This window comes from Microcebus murinus, chromosome 2 (genome assembly GCF_040939455.1).
Source record: "Microcebus murinus isolate Inina chromosome 2, M.murinus_Inina_mat1.0, whole genome shotgun sequence".
NCBI classification, from domain to species: Eukaryota; Metazoa; Chordata; class Mammalia; order Primates; family Cheirogaleidae; genus Microcebus; species Microcebus murinus.
In genome coordinates, this window is record NC_134105.1 from 80,867,686 (window position 1) to 80,890,037 (window position 22,352).

General features: G+C 34.9%; 2 protein-coding genes and 1 pseudogene across 7 annotated transcripts in view; 2 read left to right on the forward strand and 1 right to left on the reverse strand.

The window, feature by feature from the left end:
* Positions 1-8,787, forward strand: part of TRMT13 (tRNA methyltransferase 13) — a 27,033-nt gene extending 18,246 nt beyond the window's left edge. For 3 of the 5 annotated variants that reach the window (XM_012748597.3, XM_012748600.3, XM_075999890.1), the window contains exons 8-11: positions 2,401-2,473; positions 3,365-3,439; positions 7,848-8,280; positions 8,592-8,787. In XM_012748597.3, coding sequence (XP_012604051.2) covers positions 2,401-2,473; positions 3,365-3,439; positions 7,848-8,280; positions 8,592-8,787 — 777 coding nt within the window. Of the gene's footprint in view, positions 1-2,400; positions 2,474-3,364; positions 3,440-7,847; positions 8,281-8,591 lie in introns of those variants that run through there. The other 2 variants (XM_075999891.1, XM_075999892.1) reach the window with 1 other exon arrangement.
* LRRC39 (leucine rich repeat containing 39) overlaps positions 7,151-22,352 on the reverse strand; it is a 26,226-nt gene continuing 11,024 nt past the window's right edge. For both annotated transcript variants that reach the window (XM_012748608.2, XM_012748606.2), the window contains exons 3-9: positions 21,328-21,433; positions 19,786-19,942; positions 19,063-19,199; positions 15,381-15,526; positions 14,429-14,581; positions 13,019-13,158; positions 7,151-9,071 (exon numbers count right to left, since the gene is read on the reverse strand). In XM_012748608.2, the coding sequence (XP_012604062.1) occupies positions 9,016-9,071; positions 13,019-13,158; positions 14,429-14,581; positions 15,381-15,526; positions 19,063-19,199; positions 19,786-19,942; positions 21,328-21,433 (895 nt within the window). In that variant the 3' untranslated portion in view covers positions 7,151-9,015. The remainder of the gene's footprint in view (positions 9,072-13,018; positions 13,159-14,428; positions 14,582-15,380; positions 15,527-19,062; positions 19,200-19,785; positions 19,943-21,327; positions 21,434-22,352) is intronic.
* On the forward strand, positions 10,645-11,859 carry LOC142868342 (small integral membrane protein 30-like; annotated as a pseudogene).

Genomic DNA, 22,352 nt, shown 5'->3' on the forward strand with positions numbered 1-22,352 from the left:
TCCCAGCACTTTCAGAGGCCATGGCAGAAGGATTGCTTGAGGCCAGGAGTTTGAGACCATCCTGGGCAACATAGCAGGACCCTGTCTCTACAAAAAGTGAAAAAATTAACTGGACATGGGTGGTGTGTACCTGTAGTTCTAGCCATTTGGGAGGCTGAAATGGGAAGATCTCTTGAGCCCAAGAGTTCAAAATTCCAGTGAGCTATGGTGAGGCCATTGCACTCCAGCCTGAGTGACAAAGCGAGACCCTCTCTCTTAACAAAAAAAGTCTTGGTTCCTACTTCTGCCTTTGCCAGTAACAGTAACAGTAAACAGTTACTGAGCATACTGCCAGGTACCAAAATAGACATTCATGTATAAAGTCAAATATGAAAGGTGCCTACACTCTATTACTTATGTTTAGAAAGGAGAGGCAAATAAATGAATGTTTGTAGTCAATTACATGTTAAAATGCACAGAGTAGTGTATGTTCCTAGGTTTATTGCAGGGAAGGGATGGAGAATGACTGACTACACAGAAAAGATGATGCTTAAGCTAAATCTTGAAAAGTAAAGTATTGGTTTGCTAAATAGAGGGTTTGAAAATCATTCTAGGAAGCAAGAACTGTATAATCAAATGCCTAAAACAACATGGAAACATTTCTGAATTGTGAGAGAACATGATGTGAGGTAGATAGAGTTCATCAGTGATGAGACTGGAGAGGAGTGCGAGGCTATGGAACGTCTCATATTTTATGCTGAAAGAGGAGTTTGACTTTACCCTGTTGTGTTAGGGATACAGTGGAAACAATAGTTAATTCTTACCTTCAAGAAGCTTATGTCTAGTGGAGTAGACATAAAAATATTTTGGTTCAGTATGCTAAGTGTGTTATGATAATGCTAAGTACTTGATGCTATGGGAGCTTGAAGATAGAACACCAACCTCAGTCTAATGTGGGTCACAAAGGTTTCATGGAAGAAGTGACACTTGAGAGGAGATTGAAAGAATATTTAAGAGTTGGTGAAGTAAAAAAGGGTCTTTAAATGTTTATCCTAGCTGGATATAGTGGCTTATGCCTGTAATCCTAGCACTTTGGGAAGCCACGGCAGAAGGATCACTTGAGGCCAGAAGGTCAAGCTTATAGTGAGCTATGTATGACCAGGCTGCTGTACGATAGCCTGAGTGACTAAATGAGACCCTGTCTCTTAAAAAAAAATGTTTATTCTAGCAGCACCATTAAAACTGTCAGAAGAGTGATACTTAAAGGAGAAAGATTAATAACGAGATAATTTTTATCCAGTAATCCAAGTAAGAAATGGGCCAGAGCTAAGGCTATTGCATTGGGATGGAGAGAAGGGGAAGAGTACAGGAAACGTTAGAATGTTGGAAACCACAAGACTTGGTGATTTATTATTCATTGAATATGAGAGAGAAGGAGTAATTTTGGATAGTGTTTTTATGGCTCAAGTGACTAAGTGGTGCTATTCCCTGACATAGGGAATAAAGGAGGAGGAAGAGGAAGGATAGGTTTGGAGGGAGAAATAATGATTTCAGTTTTGGATGTGCTCAGTTTGCTGTTAAAGTAGAGCTTTCTAGTTCATAAATGGATATATGTCTTATGCTCATTAGAGAGGTCTGGGCCACAAATGTCAATAAGTAAGGCATAGGCACATGGATTAGAATTGCTATGATGTTTCAGGGAGAGTAAAAAGAAAAATGAGTTAAAAACAGTATGCTAGGGAAAAATCTCAGCAGTTTTATTTGGATAGTATTTCCAAATCAACTTTCATTAGCTAGAATGCTACATGACCCTGCAGTTCAGGGAGAGAGTCCACTTCCAGTTAGCTTACAGACAAAACGACATGCTGTCTTAAAGTTTGCACTTATTAAAAACAACCGAAATGCATTATAGGACAACAGTAACTGTAATGGCTGGTTTGCCAACCCATGGGGTGGAATTAAAAATGCATTAAAATTTATATAAAAGAAAGTAAATAGCAGTGAATCTTTATTGGTTTTGACATACTTAAATGACAGTTGTTTCTCTTTGTGTAGCTAAGGAAAAAACCTATAAAAATAGAAGAAACATTCCCTTTTGGAACTTGAGTCGTCTGAAATTTTATTATTAATAAAATGGACAGTTTCTTTCTATAAAAAAATAGTATGCTAGTGGTGACAAAGATAAAGGAAATAATGTATACATAATAATTGGTAAAATTTTCTAACCTTATAGTATGTGTGATATTAGAGTTTTCAGCAATCTTAATTTTTTTATTCATTCTATTTTTAATACTAAAAGTAAGATGGAAACTTATTCGCTCTGAATTTTGAAAACAAATAGAAATCTTTTTATTTTCATAAAGCTTTTTTTTTAAAACATAAAAAGTCATTCATTGTTACAATAATGTTCTGTTTGTGCAGGTAGATGGTAAACACAGAAAAAAAAATTCAGTGTTTGAAAGACTTCAAATTGATATTCAACACTTGTGTTTGAGTAAGTTGCGTAACTTTGCATTGCTCTACCATAAATCATAGAAGTTTCAAACTGAGCGTTGCTTAGAAATCCAGTCATGCAGAACAGTGTTTCAGGGAAAAGAGTAAAATTAATCCATTGTTATTATATAAATGTTTTATGTAACAGTTAAATAATTGTAAATTGAATTAGAGTTGAAACTTAACTGTTTTTCATTACCAACTGGAAATGAAGTGTTATATTAGGGGAGAGGTTAAAAGTTTTGATAATATGTTTGGATAATATGATAATAATATGCTGCTTCTTTGTCCTATTTAAATTAATTTTGAGTCTGTTCATACCATAAACTAGCCTTCTGCCTGTGGTTACCATGACTTTGCCTAAACCATTAAAGAAAATAAGATAGTTCTCTGCCTAATGTGTAAGAATACTGCCTAGAGTTTTAAACTGTACCAAAGGAGATACATTGTTGCTCTGGAACTCACATTACACACACACACACACACACACACACACACACACACACACACACACACGCCTCATTCTCTTTAGTGTCCTTTCTGTACCTTTTCTAAGTTTTTCAGATTATTGAAAGAGAAAGTAATGCAAATGTATCTCAGCAACTTCTTCCATCCACTAATTGTAATCCAACCTTCAGAAGCATACCATCATTTGCATATAAATTACTGTATTTAAAATTATTTACTGGATAAATAAATTTTTTGATGTCATGAACACTAAACAATTTCTTATGTTATATGTTGAGTTCTGTAAAGTGAGAATGTTTTATTTGAATCTCTTTCAGCCCTAAAATTCAAAGACTCTGATCAGTTCTGTCTTTCAGAAGGCCACATTAACATGTACTTTCTCTCAAGACAGAGCTAACTTAATTCTCATTTTCTTTTTTTTCAGGCAAGATTCCTCTGCTAAGAGAAAGAAAACTACCTGTGGTAGGAATTGGAAAGCATCTGTGTGGTGTGGCAACAGGTATGTAAACAATAGTGTCTACATTGACACATTAAGTTTTGACTTAACCTGGCTTCAACCATTTCAGTGGTCTCTTTTGAATTCAGTGGTCTTTTATAGATTGCTTCTGTTTACAACTCATTAGTCTTCATAGCACTGGTCCTATGTTATATCAAATACAGAGCTTTCCTATTTATCTTCTCATTTTGGCCATTTTGCAGAATGATATAAGAGTTTTGTGTGTAAATACTGTGTCATATTGGCCTTAAAGTGCTTTGGAGTATATTTCAATCAAAAAAAGGAAACAAACAAAAAAACAAAAGGAAACAGGCCGGGCGCGGTGGCTCACGCCTGTAATCCTAGCACTTTGGGAGGCCGAGGCGGCGGATTGCTCAAGGTCAGGAGTTCAAAACCAGCCTGAGCGAGACCCCATCTCTACCAAAAATAGAAAGAAATTAATTGACCAACTAAAAATATATATACAAAAAATTGGCCCGGCATGGTGGCACATGCCTGTAGTCCCAGCTACTCGGGAGGCTGAGGCAGGAGGATTGCTTGAGCCCAGGAGATTGAGGTTGCTGTGAGTGAGGCTGACGCCATGGCACTCACTCTAGCCTGGGCAACAAAGTGAGACTGTCTCAAAAAAAAAAAAAAAGGAAACAAACCATTTATGGAAACTATATGATTCCACCTGAGAAGCTACTAATTTTTTAAGAGGAACTGCTTAGGAAGAACTCTGAAACCTCTCCCATTAGAAGATTATTGTGTTTCAGAATTCTGAGGAAAAAGAATAAATAAATTTTTGACAAAAAAATCTAGGCCAGCTGGGTGCGGTGGCTTGTACCTGTAATCCTAGCACTCTGGGAGGCTGAGGCGGATGGATTGCTCAAGGTCAGGAGTTCGAAACCACCCTGAGCAAGAGCGAGACCCCATCTCTACTAAAAATAGAAAGAAAATTAATTGGCCAATTAAAATACATAGAAAAAAGTATTAGCTTGGCATGGTGGTACATGCCTATAGTCCCAGCTACTCGGGAGGCTGAGGCAAGAAGATCGCTTGAGCCCAGGAGTTTGAGGTTGCTGTGAGCTAGGCTAATGCCTCGGCACTCTAGCTGGGGCAACAGAGTGAGACTCTGTCTCAAAAAAAAAAAAAAAAAAAACCATAACAAAAAATCTAGGCCAGGTATAGTGGCTCGTGCTTGTAATCCAAGCACTTTGGGAGGCCAAGGCAGGAGGATTGTTTGAGGCCAGGAGTTTGAGAACATCCTAGGCAACATAGCTAGACTCTATCTCTACAAAAAATTTTAAAAAATTATTTTTTAATCTGAGCTGTCTTGTCATAGCACTTCTGTTCATCAGATCTAGCATGGTAAAATGGAAACAGCATGTGCTTTGGAATTAGATTGTCTAGCCTTCAGCTCTGTTGCAGAACCTTGGCAAATTACTTAACCTTTCTGAGGTTTGGTTACCTCATCTGTAAAACAGGGATACTAATATAATTTACCTGACTACGTGTAAGGTGTCTGGCACATATTAGTGTTCCATAAATGTTAACTATTGTTATGTCATCTTCCTGGCTCCTGCTAGTTTTACCATCTACCCATTATGGGGAACTTGGAGCCTCTGTAAAACGTTATTCAAATTGGATAGAAATAGCTTTAAGTACTTTATATTTGTGGTGGCCTTCAAAGCTTTCAGACTACAGTCCTGTACTGCATGACATTTTAGTCCACAATGGACTGCATATACAACGGTGGTTCCATCAGATTATAATACCGTATTTGTACTATAACTTTTCTGTTTAGATATACAAATACTTACCATTGTATTACAGTTGCCTGCAATATTTACTACAGTAACATCCTGTATAGGTTTGTAGCCTAGGAGCAATAGGCTATACCTTATAGCCTAGCTATAGGTAGTAGGCTATAACCTCTAGGTTTGTGTAAGTATTGTATACTTTGTGATGTTTGCATAAGAATGAAATCACTTTTAACAACACATTTCTTAGAACATATCCCCATTGTTAAGCAACACATAACTGTATTTTCACGTACCTTATCTTATCAAAAGCCTTCTGAAATAAACCAATTCCATTGTGGGGTGAGGGGAGGACATTCCTTTGACTCCTCCCATCTAATCCAAATTTCTCAAAAATATAACCTCCAGTAACCATGTCTCATGTTCTGCATGCTTTTTCCCCTTTGGTTTGCTCTATCTGAATGCTCCCTACATCTCCGCTGCAGTTGCTTACCCTTTTTGAAATTCTGTTTCCTTCTCTTTTGTGACACTCTTTTTTCCTGGTTCTTCCCCTACATCTATGCCATTCTTTCTGTTTCTTTTATAGTGTCCTTCCACTACCTGTCTTTTAAATATTAGTATTCAGACCCATCTCCTACACATCTAATGTGTTTCTCCTTTAAACTCTTTAGTACCTCCCAATGACCTGCAGAATAAAGTCCAAGCTCTTTGACATAACATCCTATTCTCAATCTGGCTTCTGCCTTCCTCTCTTAGCCATTCCTTCTCTCCATCTTTACTGGTCAGCAACATCAAACTCTGTGTACTTTTCCATTATACCATATTGCTTCTTCTCTACCTGGAATTCCACCACACACACCCACTTACCCAAACAGAACAACTGGTGAATTTCTACTCATCCTTCAGCTCTGTTGTCACCACTCTTAAGGAACCTCCTTAAATAAGATATGCTTTTAGTATTATCATAATACCCTCTGCATATCTTTAGCTTGTTGTATTTTAGTTATCTGTTTATATATATAATTCTCCCACTATGCTATAAATTTTTTTGTCTCCATCTTTACTGTTCAACAACATCAAACCCTGTGTACTTTCTCTGAGCATATATATATGCTAGTACAATGCTTGGTATATCACAGGAACTCCGTACATGTTGGAATGAATGAATAATCTTGGCCACCAGTTTGCTGTGTTTCCTTGTCCCTCTCTAGCTATGTGACTTTGTCACTTAAAGATGTAGAGATAAATTGCTAAAGCTACATCTAATTCTGAAATAACTTAATTCTTTTAATAATTTTTCTGGTTATTTACATGTCTTAAGTCAAATATGAATAAAACAGTGTCTATATATATTTTGTCAGAAAATAATAGTTTATGAAATAATAGATTAGCTATCAATTTCTCCAAATAGGTTTCTGATGTTTATTGAATTAAATTCATATGTTGAATTAAGTTTACTAGTAAAATATTAGATCATTTTGTGACTTGGGGTCATAAAATTTTAAAATATATATACTGTTTTTGATCGGACAGACACAAAATGGCAATCTAATCAGAAAATGTTTATTTTACATTTAGGGTCTTTCCAATATTGTCAACAGTATAGTGATTTTCAATGGGAAGCAGCCACAGTCATCAAAAAATTCATTTATTTAGGCCGGGCATGGTGGCTCACACCTGTAATCCTAGCACTTTGGGAGGGTGAGGCGGGAGGATTACTTGAGGTCAGGAGTTCGAGACCAGCCTGAGCAAGAGCGAGACCCCATCTGTACTAAAAATAGAAAGAAATTATATGGACAACTAAAAATATATAGAGAAAAAATTACCCAGGCATGGTGGTACACGCCTGTAGTCCCAGCTACTTGGGAGGCTGAGACAGAAAAATTGTTTAAGCCCAGGACTTTGAGGTTGCCATGAGCTAGGCTGACGCCATGGCACTCTAGCCAGGGCAACAGCGTGAGATTCTGTCTCAAAAAAAAAAAAAAAATTATTTTTTAGTTTTAAAATGTACAAAATTTTTTCATTTTAATATGTAGTACACCCACTTCTAAATTTATATTAATCATCATTACATCCTTAATGCTTTGCACATGAAAGGCATTCAGTAAATGTTTGCTGAATGAATTGTAAATCCAGTAAGGCTACTCAGTGAGGCCTACTTCCACATTCTGACACCTTTTTTCCACTCTGGTTCATCACTATTTGCTGTGAACATCTTATATTTCAAGTCTGTCTTCTTGACGTAGCATCAGCCTAACCTGAACTGCCTTTTTAAACTTCTTTCTTTGTGTTTCTTAAGCTGGTATTTAAGTGTAGGTGAATAAATTCTTTCTATACAAGTCCTTTCCTCAGCTAGCATAAGAGAAATGAGAGATAATTCAAGTAGTTACTAAAAGTTTTTCATATTGTAATCTTGAGCTTCAGACACTTTTATTGGAAAGTAGGCTTTATGCAGAATAAATCATTAGAGAAATTGAGAGGATAGTAAAAAAAGGGCAAATTTAAACAAAGTTGATAATTCGTGGTAGAATTATTACAAGTATAAAGCTAAGTCGGTTTTTATTGTTTTTGTTGTTAGGTTTTAAAAAACCATACTGTGTAATAAATGTAAAAAAATATTTATTTTTAAAGATGATGTGGTTTGGGGGGGCACGTAATTGTGTTTGCAGATCTTGCATTACGGTGTTTGGTTGAAACCTATGCTGCCAGTTGTGAGGAAAGAAATGAAGAACCTTTAGCCAAACGCATAAAGAATGATAAAACAGAAAAAGAAATTAACACTTTGGCCAAGGAAGGAAATGAAAAAAATGTCCCAGAGAAGTGGACCCCTGTGGCTGGCATTGTTATTGCACTCTGTTGTCACCACAGGTGTGATTGGAGACATTATGTGGGCAAAGAATATTTCAGGGCTCTAGGCCTTGGAGCAGTGGAATTTCACTATTTCCAGCGAATGAGTAGTTGGGCGACTTGTGGGATGCGGAAAACATCTTTAGAAGCCTCAAATATTACCTCGAAGAGGAAAGATAATCAGAATGATGATAGTGAAGAACATGATGATGGAGGATATGGAATCACAGATGACAGCACTAATAGTTTGCCTGGGTAAGTGACTACTTTTGTAATGCCCAACACTAAAGGAGAAATATTGTTGCTGTACTTTCTTTTTAAATGACTGTTACCAACAATTTTGTTGTGGAAATGTATTTTACAATCTTATTTTAGAATAAGTTAAAATATACACATTTTTATTGTAGTCATAAATAAAATGTGTCTTGGAAGCATGGGACATAGCACCTAGTATTAGTGTATTATGGTTTATTTAGTAGTCTCTCAATAACTATAAGTAACTAAAATAATTTTTTATAAATGTTTATAAATTTTAATAATGTTTTGTGTGTGTTTATTTGATTTAGGCTTCTTACTATTGAAGAAAAGAAGAAAATAGGGCATCTTTGTAAATTGCTGATTGACCAAGGTCGAATCCAGTATTTGCAGCAGAAGGGATTCAGTCCTGCCTTACAATACTATACAGACCCTCAGGTGTCTTTGGAAAATGTATTGTTAACTGCTTTACCAAATCATTCTTCATCACCAGAAACAACTGCTTAATGGAAAAGAAATTTGAACATTATCTGTCTTCCACCAAAAAAAGTTTTTAATTATATTTTTATATTCACAAAAATATAATTTCAATAGCAGATAATATGAACTTTAAAAGATGCTTTGGCCTCATTAAACTTTTGGTAATAGCTTTGTATTTTACTTCAGAGGTCCAAACATTAGAAAATTCACCAAATTCCTGAAGTAATCCTCTTCAGCAGGGCATCTTGAATTATATTATCCATCTGTATTTGTAGAGATTGGTAAAGTAGTTGAACAGTTGACTTGGTGATCTGAAACACACATAATACATCAACATGTAATTAGCATATTAACTTTGTATTAATTTGGAAATTCTTTTGATATTAATATTTCTTATTTCTGAAGTTCAAAATGTAATGATTAATTGTCAGTTTGTAACAAGGGCTAATCTGAGAATTTGGCTTACGTGTGGATTTTTTTCCATGCAGATCTGGCAAGGACAATTGTAACTTTCTCATATGCAAACAAATTCAGAGATGTTCACAATCAATGAAATCACCTTAAGATTTCAAGAGCCATACCTGTATTTATATATATTATCAGAATTTATCCATGACAAAAGTGAGATGTTTTCAAAGAAAAAAAGACTATTTCACTTCATTTTTTGTTGCCTAATTACCTATTTAGAACTTCCACAAAGATACTTATAATTCACAAATTAAATTTAAAATGTACAAATAACTTTGGAATTAAGTATCTCATATCTTTTATCAGGTCATCTTTTACATATATGAGTACAAACAATAAGTGTGTTTGTTTCATACTTATTGTTTGGGAGAATAATTTGGAATAAAGTGAAAATTAGATAATGAAACCAAAAACCTTCTCACATTTAAGCCTTATTCAACTCATGAGTGGTTTCTATGCACAAACAATTATTAAACCAAACATACAGTAGACTGTTACTCTCTTCCACATCTTATTCGTGTTTTGTTTCTGCCTTTATTTGTAAAAATTGTCTTAATTGCTGATAGATTTGCCAAGACAAAGATCCAGAATTACAAATTTTAGATATAATGGTATTCTGGGGTAATTATTTTTATCCTATAGGTATAGATTACACAAATTGTAAATAAGAAGCCTAACCCATTTTTAATTCCTGAGTAGTTTAATCTTTTATGTCTCAAACTGAGACATATGAGTTTAATCTCAAACTGCCTCAATTCAGATTTCAACTCTACCACTTCTCAGTTGTGTGACCTTGGGCATGCCATGTAATCTCTTTGTGCCTCAATTTCCTCCTCTTAAAATGAGGATGAGGATAACAATAATGCCTACCTCACAAGGTTGTGAGCATCAAGTGAGATAACACAAATAAAATGCTTAGAATGGTTCCAAGCACAAAGTAAGTAGTCAGTAAATATTAGCTAATAGTAGCAGTGGTAGTAATTCATGAATCTATTTTTAATAACATAATAGGCAGGCTTTGATTTTATTATCACTTTAAGTTTGTTAATGTTTTTCTCTTGTTACAAAAGTTTTTATGTCAATTTTATTAAGGTAGTTTTATTATTTTTTAAGTTAGTTACTCATGCCCCCTTGCAATAGAACATAAATGAAGATAATACACCATTCAATAATTAACCTTATTTTATTGTATCAATGCTAATTTGTGTCAATAAATTTGTTTTGCATCATTCAACAATTTGTGCCCAGAAATAAAATATATTCTACAACAACATTCTTGTAATGGCTGCTTCCTGGAGTAATAGGCTGTGTCACATGGAACCTCTTAGCCTTAACATCCGGAGCTCTAGGAAGGGAAAATTTCAAGTCAGATAGAATTATATATATACACCGTTTCTTTGGAAACTTCAGCCCTCAAGATCCCAACCTCATGACATCAGTTTCAATACAATTGCTCTTAATCCTCATTTCACTGCTTTTTTGGTACTGCCTGTTGAAGCAGTGGAAGCCAGAGATGCAATCACTCTCTCGTTAGGTGTGGTTCTCAGCATTACAGGAACCTGTGCTTGCTTGGGGGTATATGCAGGGAAGAGAAATGGACAGATGTGACTTTGAAGGACCTCCCAAGTCAAACCTCGCCCTAAAAACCTTTGTGCTGTTGAGGCTAAACCTGAGCTTTAGTGTCTAAAAGTTTCTAAGAAACAGTAAATAGAGTTAATTCTTAGTTGTTTTTCCTAAAATGGAAACCAATTGTTATATAAATGGGAAAAAATGTTTTTTCTACAACAAGTAATGCACTGAAAAATGCAGCCTATAATTGTATTCACTGGTTAGAAAGGGGGTCAAAGAAGATGGCTGAAATTTACATAAGTAATATTTCATACCTTCTCAATTTTCAAAACACATGAAATAGGAAGAAAGAAACTCTTGCTCAGAATCCTAGGAAATTATCAATGTTCATTTATAATCACTGCCTCCTGAATTGTTGAGGAGTCTTTTCTCCATATTTTATTACATTTTTGTTTTATCTCCCAAGTTAATATTGTATTTAGATATCAAATGGCCAAAAATTGAAACTTTCATCTTTGGGGAAAAAAATTTAGAAAAAATATATTCAGTGTATCCAATACTGAAAGGAGAAAAGATTTAAAGTAAAAAAAAAAAAAAATTAATTAACTGAATAACATCCCCATGGTGAGAAGTACTGTGTTAAAAATAAACCCATGATGTTGTAAAAAATAAGAAAATATGTACAACAGGCACAATCTAATCTCAGCTATGTTTGATAAAACACACACACTCAAGAATTATCATACTGGTACACTCCTGTGGCCCATTTACCTTAATGATATGTTTCTGACCATGGTTCCAAGTACCACCATATGGGAAGATAAGCTTGCCCTTCAACATGCCAGCTTAGGTCATGGTTATTGTTTTTCCAACCTTATTTATCCTCACATATCATGAGAAAGTGACTGTGTGGGATATGCATTTAGCTATTTCTTGACCAGAATTTGCAACCTCAGCAAACCCCTTGAACTTTAGATGTATCTACACAATTAGTGTGGCTTGCATGTCCCACAGGTGCATCAAATACACTGTTAAAATTGGAAATCTTCCATTTTACCACCTGATTCTGCTCACCAAACCAGCTTCGGTACTTTTCTCCAGCTTAGCACTACCATCCATGTAGTTAAACCAAAACTGAGATTCATTTTAAACTGCCCCCTTTTCTCATCTTCATTCAATCATCAATTCTGTCTCCTACTTTTATATATTTATAATTTGCTTTCCAAAACTAGGCCCCAAATGATCACAACTTTTTTACCTGCCTTCCCCCAACCTGTCCCCCAAGCTCTTGCGTCTATGACCTTGCTACAATAGATGTAACCACCATTTCCAAAACATCCTCCACTGAATGTCTTCTTGCTAAAAAACTCACTGTCTGCTCAGATTTTTCCCATTTTTCAAACTATTTGCTGCATTGAGTTGAACCTACCTTTTAAGTCAAAAAGGTTACACATATAGCAAAAGGTTATTCACATTTTAGTGAATTATAAAACCATGATTCCTATTAATATCCTAGTGTTTCTTTGTTTTTTATTCACAGAAAGGCTTTCTTTCCTTAATTAAAAAAAAGTTTAATTCAAAATTATCAGAGACCGATTGGAATCTGGAACTTCACATTTCAACTGTTGGTTAAAATCTGTTAGTTGGGCATGGTGGTACATGCCTAGAGTCCCAACTACTCTAGAGGTTGAGGCAGGAGGATCACTTGAGCCCAGGCGTTTGAGGATGCAGTGCGCTATGACTGCACCTGTGAATTGCCACTGTGCTCCAGCCTGAGCAATAGCAAAATGACATATCTTAAAAGAAAAAAAAAAAAATCTATAGTCTAATGTTTTCCATTCCTAGATAAAATGCTTTCTGCTATTTGTGAATTATAGAAAAAGAGGAAATGGCAGGGAAGGTCAGTTCATTTTCAAACAGATGTGTGTGACAAGCTGGTAGAATGAGGTAATGAAGCTTTAAGAATCACATCTTCATTGGTTGTACAAGTGCTTAGCCAAAGAATTTAACTCCTGACTCCACTTGAAAGATGTTGAATATCTTTCCAACCTTTCCAATTCACTTCTTTTCTTCCCACAATACTGACCAAGAGACCATAAATAGACAGAAAAAGCAAGATGGAATGAGAAATCCATAAAAGAATCAATAAAAAGGTAGAAGTTAATTACATTCATATTCCTCTACCAAAGAAGAATATTTAAGCTGTTATATACAAATATACCTGCTCTTCTCTGTGACTCTTGTATGTACATGTGCATAAACTGAAGGCCAAATAATTCCCGTTCCTCTTCTTCATCTATGCTTTCACTGGGAGGGAGTGTTACTTCCAATTTCAGCGGGTTGTCTCTGAAGTTGACAAACCTAGCAGTTCACCAGAAAACAGTATGTTTATAGATGCAATAGAAGGGTATATTTATTCTTCTGGAGAAAAATCAAGTGATAATATACTAAATTACTCTTTTTTTAATGGGTTTCAATAACTGAACATCTTGGTGTAGGATGTGATATATCTCAAGAATCTTTTAAGTTTCTTTCCTAAAAGGAAAAAATATTAATGGCTTTAGACAACTTAACTTTCAAAGCTTGTAAAAGTAACTACTAACCCACAGCATATATTTAATTTGATCCAGTTTAACTTTTTTTTTTTTTTTTTTTTTTTTTGAGACAGAGTCTCACTTTGTTGTCCAGGCTAGAGTGAGTGCCATGGCGTCAGCCTAGCTCACAGCAACCTCAAACTCCTGGGCTCGAGTGATCCTTCTGCCTCAGCCTCCCGAGTAGCTGGGACTACAGGCATGTGCCACTATGCCCGGCTAATTTTTTTTATATATATATATCAGTTGGCCAATTAATTTCTTTCTGTTTATAGTAGAGACGGGGTCTCGCTCTTGCTCAGGCTGGTTTTGAACTCCTGACCTTGAGCAATCCGCCCGCCTCGGCCTCCCAGGAGCTAGGATTACAGGCGTGAGCCACAGCGCCCGGCCTCAGTTTAACTTTTAATAGCAATTTTAATGCACCTTAAGTATACAGTTAATGCTATGAGCTTAGTTTCTGGTATTTTACGGATCTGTGTGTTATTTATTATTTTGTCTTCACCATCTAGTACAAGGCAGATAGTTGCTAAATAAGTGAATGAATGAATGATTTTGTTGTGGAAGTTTGATGTTTTGGTGTGTATTCTCTATGTCAGGAAATTAAATTTTAAAATAACACTTTAGAGAGTTTTGATAATAATTAGCAAAAAGTTATATCTACTTCTATTGGTAACAGTTGTTTGTGTCCATTTGTAGTTATTTAGGAGGAAATAATGACTATTTTTATGCTTTTTGATTTTCATATTACAAAGGAGGCTTTGTTAGCTATATAATTTTTATGAAAATGTTACCAATAGAGGACATTTCCTAAAGCAGATAAATCCTAATACTGCTTTAGTTTCAAAGATTCTTTCTTGAATACACCGACCAGTATTATATGAATCCTATTCATCTAATTATAGAGTTTCAACATTGGAAATGATTTTTAAAATGTATCCATTCTTATAAATAAGAACCTGAATTTATTAATAACAATCTCTATATTGCTTTGTTCTGTGGCCAGAAAGAAACATGTCAGTTTTGTATCTATAACTTTTTACCTCAGATTTGCCATTTCTTCCATGCAAACTGGGATATCTTGCAGTTTATTATTGCTGAGAACAAGAGTACCCAGATTTTTCATTTTGCTAATGGTTTCTGGCAAGCATGTTATTTCATTCCGTTGCAGCCATAATGTATGCAGACTTTGCATTCTGAAAAATTAGAAGAGGTTTCTGCAATTAATCATACATAATTGTGATTATTGTGTTAAAATAATAATATGAACCATAATATGGTTCTCATTATGTTAAAAATCAAAGATACGGCATCTTTTACATTTCCTTTAACCAGTACGCTTATTGAGTTAACTGACTTCACATTACCTGATTATTGGGGAAACTATATCAGGGAGTTAATCTCTATTGTATAACTCTCATATCACATGGTGGTAGAAATGAAATCAGTGTAGTCTAGCATTCTTCACTATTCCATAGGATTTCTTAGAGAAGAACTGCTGTAAATGTCATCTAATTTGAGTTGGTGTCTTAAGAGAAAAATCAATTATTAATATGCCCATTTAGGGGAAGGCAATATGCATAATGGTTCACAGCATGGACTCTGGGGCCAGGCTACCTAAGTTCAAATCCTAGCTTGGCCACTCACTCACTGTGGCCCTGGGCAACAACTTAGCTAACATCTCTGTGTGTTAGTTTCTTCATTCCTTTGTAAAGTGCATAGAAGTGCCTGGCATGTACTAATCAACGTTGTTATTGGGGCATATTCTTGTTATTTTCTTAAAGTCAGATAGTCACTTTTCCTCTTCCAAAATGCTTTTACTTATTTGGAATAAATGGAAATATTCTGTTAAAACATAGCATAGTTCAAACCAAATGGACCGACTGTGATTGATTATGCTTGGGATTCCTTTTGTCTTGTTTAGTTTGTTATTTCTTATTATTCATAAGTGGTTTCAAGACATTTGTTGGTAGTACAAAAAGTTATTTATTTTACCTTTCTATAGTATCAGGAAGTTGTTCAAGTCTGTTGCTTCCCATGTCTAGCCACTCAAGGGCAGGCATGTTCAACACAGCAGGAGGGATTGTAGTAAAATGGTTCATACTCAAATCAAGGTGAGTAAGTTTTAACAGATTGCCAAGCTGAAGAGGAAAGCAAGGTGTTTTCAAAATAAATGTCCACAATGAATTACAAGTAGACTTACACTGATAAAGGAGATATTTCACATCAAGGAATGTTTGCACTATACTTGGGCTTTATTTAGTCATAGTAGTTCACAACAAACTAAAAATAAAAACATAGTTTTAGTTATTTGGGAGGTTGAGATGGGAGGATCCCTTGAGTACAGGAGTTTGAGACTAGCCTGGGCAACATAGCAAGACCCTTATCTCAAAAGCAAACAAAAAGCTAAATAACTTCCAGAGAAGTGAAAAATTGTCTTATAGAAAGTTCATCTATTTGAAGAAAATTTATCCTGCAAAATAACCAGCTTCCAAGGTTTACAGAACCTGCCTGGCAAAAGCCTTTTTTCCCCCTGAGAATAAGCCTCTGTTATCATGTTTTTCTTTCATCCAGTACTTGAAAATTGTATGGGAAAACTCAAACTTCAAAATAATAATTATCTTTATTGAACTTTTGTGGCTGACAATGTACCTACATTATCTCAATCCAATTTACAGCTTAGTAATTCTATTTTTTAAATGAAATAAGCAATCAAAAATTAAGAATAATTTAACAGCTATGTATGTAGTATGGGGTCCACTAGAAAAAAGAAAAAAATATATAAAAGATTAAAAATATTTCAAAAAAAATAATAATTTAACACCACCAGCATAATGTGCTCAGCGTAAGAAAGAAAATGTATTGATATGAGTGCACCTACTATATGCTGCTTGCTTCCTCTCCAGAGATAGTGCCTGTTCAGAATTTGATAGCCATCATTCCCATGCATATTTTTTATGTTTTTATGACTATATATTAAATAAGTTGCCTGGGATAGAGTGCAGTGGCATCATCATAACTCACTGCAACCTCAAACTCCTGGGCTCGAGCGGTCCTCTTGCCTCAGCCTCCCGAATAGCTGGGACTACAGGTGTGGGCCACTAAACCTAGCTAATTTTTTTATTTCTTGTAGAGATAGGATCTCACTGTGTTGCTCAGGCCAGTCTCGAACTCCTGGTTTCAAGTGATCCTCCTACGTTGGCCTCCCAAAGTGCTAGGATTACAGGCATCAGCTACCATGCCCAGCCTATATTACTATATATATTACCACTATACATATGCTTTCATAAAATTTTGTATTTTTATGTTTTTTAAACTTAAGGATTATGATATCATACTTATCTTTCTTTAACTTGCTTTTTTCTCTCAATATCAATGTTTAAATGATTCATGTTGATGCGTATGGCTCTAGTTTATTCATTTTTAAAATATCTCTTTAGTTATCTGTGTTCCCTATCCTCAGTCCAAGAAAATTGTGAGTATATAAATTGTCCACCATTATACTTAAATTGGTTCATTTTATATATGTGGATATATGAATATAATGGCTCAGACAGGTCATGTAACCCCAAATGATAGAGCTACCATGTGAATTCAAGTTTTTGTGGACCTAACGCCACAAAATTTCTTCCTTTTTTCAGCATAACATCCTAGTAAACGTTTTAAGTTGTAACAATTTAATTAACTTTTATTTAAAAACTCTCCATTTAGTTGGTAAGATTCTATGTTTTATTTCTGTCTCAGGGCATGTTCAGATTCCTACTACATTTCCATTGCATAAAAGTACATAAATACAATGGTCTGTAGATAGTGCAAAAAAGCAGAAGGGTTCCATCTAGTAGATGATGCTATTTCTCCAGTTTTAGAATTCAAGCTATAAAGTTTTTCAAAATCTGCCATTAGACTGTTGGAATTTTCAAATAGTTCAGAATAGAGTATAAAATAATCACTTTTACATTAGCATATATATGCTTGTGTGTATACCATGTGTGCAATTTAATGGCTGAAAAATGAGTTTCCAATTGCTGGTTTCTTAGTAATTTTTTTTTTTTGAGACAGAGTCTCGCTTTGTTGCCCAGGCTAGAGTGAGTGCCATGGCGTCAACCTAGCTCACAGCAACCTCAAACTCCTGGGCTCAAGCGATCCTCCTGCCTCAACCTCCCAAGTAGCTGGGACCACAGGCATGCACCACCATGCCCGGCTAATTTTTTCTATATATATTAGTTGGCCAATTAATTTCTTTCTATTTATAGCAGAGACGGGGTCTCACTCTTGCTCAGGCTGGTTTCGAACTCCTGACCTCAAGCAATCAACCCGCCTCAGCCTTCCAGAGTGCTGGGATTACAGGTGTGAGCCACCACACCCGGCCAGTAATTCTGATTTTAGAAGACTGAAAAGATAATAAAGTTAACAGTCTTAATTTTGCATTTGTGAAAACTGAGACCTCGTTATATAAAGTAGTGTGTTCAAAGAAGGCCACATAGCTACTTAGAGGCTACACATTTGGAATTAATCCTGGGATCAAGATTTCAGTTCAGTATTTGTTCACTATAACCTGTTCAGGTAAAGAATGGTTAATAGACATGCACAAATTCACATAGCTTTTATAGTGACAAAGCCAGTGCTAGAAACAAAGTCACATAAATTAGAAATAAAATATTTATTGGCCCTCTTTTATGTGTAAGAAATTGTTGATGATCATTTTTATTGTATGCAAGGGCATACGTTTCATTAAGTGGAACTATTATAAGATGAAATATATATATATACACACACACACATTATTTTACTTGCAAGAGCAACAATTATTGCTAATATTAACTGGTTCAGAAAAAAAATTCTGACATGCTTATCAAAATAAAGTGAAAGAAATGGAATAGTCTTTCTCTTTTATTATTTTTCCTAACTTTTATCTTGTAAAGTTATTCTTTTCAAAGGCAAAGCACCATGGAAATTTCCTTTGCTGATTCTAAGAGCATTAAATATGTTTGAAAAGTTATGCAAATGTCTATTTTTTATATGATCAATTTGCTTTCACCAATAACAAGACATCATAAAAAATCAAAGTTTGAAGGCATTCCAATCACATTGCCTTGCTTTCACTTGATAGAGTCTAGGAAGCTAGAAGAAACATACTTCCTATAAGATTTCATGTTTTACATTTCACCTCCATCTCAAAAAACCGATCACTGTATAAAAACCAAGTAGTAAACAGAGTGTTTTTCTATCACCACATTGTGCTTTATGATAATCATTTATTCAATCAAAAAGCATTTATTAATTAATCACTACAACCTTGGCTCTGCCCTGAATTCTAAGAATATAAACAAAACTCTCACTCTGGGCTTCAAGGAGATCACAGTCTAGTCAACAAATGATATCAGCACTGTGAACAATAATAGAAGTATCTTTTACACTAAATAGATCTTTCTCCCACCTTGATCTCCCAATGTACTAAGATTACAGGCATAAGCCACAGTGCCAGGCCTCTAATCTTTCTCTAATTAAAACCCTACATTATACTTAGAATAAAAGGCAATGGTTTTCACTAAATATTTTTTCCTGAAATAAAATTCGTAGCATCTCCTCTTTATTTTTATTGTTAACAATCACGTAATTGAGAAATAAAGTCCTAGTAAATAAAAAATAAAACCGTAGGCATTTATATCTTTCTGACCTCTTGTGGAAGATCACATATATCTCTGTTAACTGCCAGTTCTATTTTCTCCAAGCTGGCACAGTGACTTAGTTCCTTGGGGACAGTCTTGATTTTGTTGTAGCTAAGAATCAGTTCCTGAAGTCTAGTTAGCAGTCCTACAAAAAAATAATGTACAATAGAAAGATGTATATAAAATAATCTTTCCAGTTATCAAGTATTACAGCATAACTTACTTGTCAGTTTTGTATTGGCAAATTCACAGTTCTTAGTCTCTTCCCTTTTCCCAGTCTGTGTCCTGCCCCTTCTTTAAATAAGGGACAGGTTTTTCAGTGCTATAGGCAAAAACAAAAAACTATTTTCATTTTGTTTTATCTGTACGATCTTGAGCAATTTTTCCATTTTGGTTTCTTTTTCCCCCATTTGAGGAATCTTTCTGTTTTTTCTTTCTTGCCTTCAATCTGTTCTTGTCTAAGGAGAATAGCTGAGTCAGCAATATTGTTTCCAAACTCTACAGAATATTTCCAAAGAGGCTTTCTCACAATGAAATCTCATTTTGAATCACTTTAATAAATCCAGAAGCTTGGATACCCTGGAAGCTTCAATTTAGATTACATGTTTAAAATTTTCTCAAGACTCAGGGATATATAAAGAGATCTTTATTCTATATATCAAAAAAAAAAAAATGAAAAGCACATCTGCAGGTGGATAAAATGGCATAGGAATAAAAGCAATCTTCCTTACCAATTCCTCGTGGTATCTCTGAAATTGCATTTCGAGATAAATCTAATATAATAAGGTTCTGGAATCTTCCAATGAATTCAGGAATTTTCAGCAAACCGGTTCTATGGAGTTGCCACTCTTGTAGCTGATTCAGTTTCAGTAGAGAAGAAGGGAGAGTCTAAACTCAAGTAAAAGAAATGGCAGTCACAATAGTACTTAAATTATTTTAGTATAATGCCACACTGAAATGTGATATTTGCTTGTAAAAGTACTTTAGAATATGTTTCCCTTAATGGGTTACCTTTCCAAGTACTTTGTGTTACTTCTACGTTTTTTTTGTTGTTGTTGTGTTGTTTTGTTTTGTTTGTTTTTTGAGACAGAGTCTCACTCTGTTGGCCGGGCTAGAGTGCTGTGGTGTCAGCCTGGCTCACAGCAACCTCAAACTCCTGGGCTCAAGTAATCCTTCTGCCTTAGCCTCCCTTGTAGCTAGGACTACAGGTACATGCCACCCTGCCTGGCTAATTTTTTCTATGTATATTTTTAGTTGTCCAGCTACTTTCTTTCTATTTTTAATAGAGACAGGGTCTCTCTCTTACTCAGGCTGGTCTCAAACTCCTGAACTCAAACAATCCACCTACCTCGGCCCTCCAGAGTGCTAGGATTACAGGTGTGAGCCACCGTGCCCGGCCGTACTTCTAAGTTTTAAGACTATTACTTTTATTTTTTAGCTAAGCCTTCAAACCTTTGGTCAATAGTGCACACATACAGCAGTATGTCCTAATGATTCTGTTATACGGTATTAGGCCTTCCTAAAGTGCACATGCTATTGAAAATGAAACTATCCAAAAAAAATCATTTTAATAATTCAAATTGTTTTCCACTTCTGATTTGAAGTATTTTATAAGATTATTTTTAAAGAGGATTTTAATTTAAGGATTTTAAGAGTTTCAACTATTCTGAATTCTGTGCCTTTTCCCTTTCAGCCTAAAATAGCCAGAAGAGAAAATAAAGGAGCTAACCCCCTACCTAAATGTATCTCTACGCATAAAAACACTGACCCAAGGATTAGAAGCCCTTGAAAAATTAGAGTATGTCTAATGTAAATAAACAATTATGAGTTTGTGTGTCTATATAAGTATGAGGAGAGAAAGAGAGAAAGAATATGAATTAGGTGGTAGAACTAACAAAAAATTTAATATTCATCTCCATTTTGTGAAGTTTTAACTGAGCCTTTCTTCAGACGAGCTATATGATTTTCATTAGGCAGATGGTCATCTTTTTTATGGGAAGTGAGAAATTGATTATTAGGATTAATAGGAGAAATACCACAAATGACTTTAAGTTTAGGCAGGGTTAAAGCAAATTGAATTTTTTGCAAAAAACTGTAAAGTTATATTTCTTTTCAGTTGCTCATGTTGCTCAAATTCATTTGGTATATTATTAAAATCAGAATTTCTGATTATTCCAGTGTTAATTATTAATATTACATAGTCTCAGAATCATTTTCTCAGCTGTCCCACAAAATGCAAAATATGGATCAAATATCATTTATAAAAAGCTTACCTTCCATTCCTCGTTTTCTATCTTCAAAATGACTCTTCCATCTTCCGTAATGACCTTTTCTTTTAGCTTAGTTAAACTTACTCGTTCTTCCCAGATCCGCACTAGCCTAGGAGACCCAGAAATCCTTTTAGTTCATAGATAATGATATTGGTAGTATTCACTTATATATATATATATATATATATATATATATTTAAAAAGATCCACCAAAAACAACCACTTGACCAATGGTATAGACATTTGGGTTAATTTCACTTTTGGGTTATTATGATAATACTGCCATGAACATTTATGTACAAATTTTTGTGTGAACATATATTTATCTCTTTGGGGTATATTCTTAGGAGAATTGCTGGGTCATATGGTAACTCTATGTTTAACATTTTTAAGGAACTGCCCAACTGCTTCCAACTTGACTGCACCATCTTGTGTCCCCACCAGCAGTGTATCAGGGCTCTGATTTCTCCATATCCTTACCAATATTTGCTATTGTCTCTCTTTTTTATTATAGCCATCTAGTGGGTGTGAATGGTATCTCATGTAGGTTCGATTTGCATTTTCCTGGTGAGTAATCCATGGATATTTAATAAATTTGTTAATGGCTTGCAAAGAATACAGTTCAACTTCAGAGTTAAATTGCATCTTACTACCTGCTAATTTTATCCAGACTTCATTTTTTAGATATAAAAATGTATAAAATATTTGTTATTCTGGAGCACATTCCTATTGATTTTCGGTCCATTACAAACATACATAAAGCTATATAACTCTGTAAAAATAACTAGCAAAACGTTGCAAAAAGTTTTCTGTATCTATCCTAGAAAATTTTTCATCCATGAACAAGAGAATAAGGAGCTTCCAGATAGCTGAACACATGGAGGAGGTTCTGGGAGGGTGGCACACCTGGGAAAGATACTGAACTCGTGTTTGGGTTTGCAAAATACTTCTTTAGTGTCTGTGTATTTTAATCTGTCACTTGCTTGAAATTTAACTAATCTGCTAACAAGTGCCCTGTAGCAATGGGC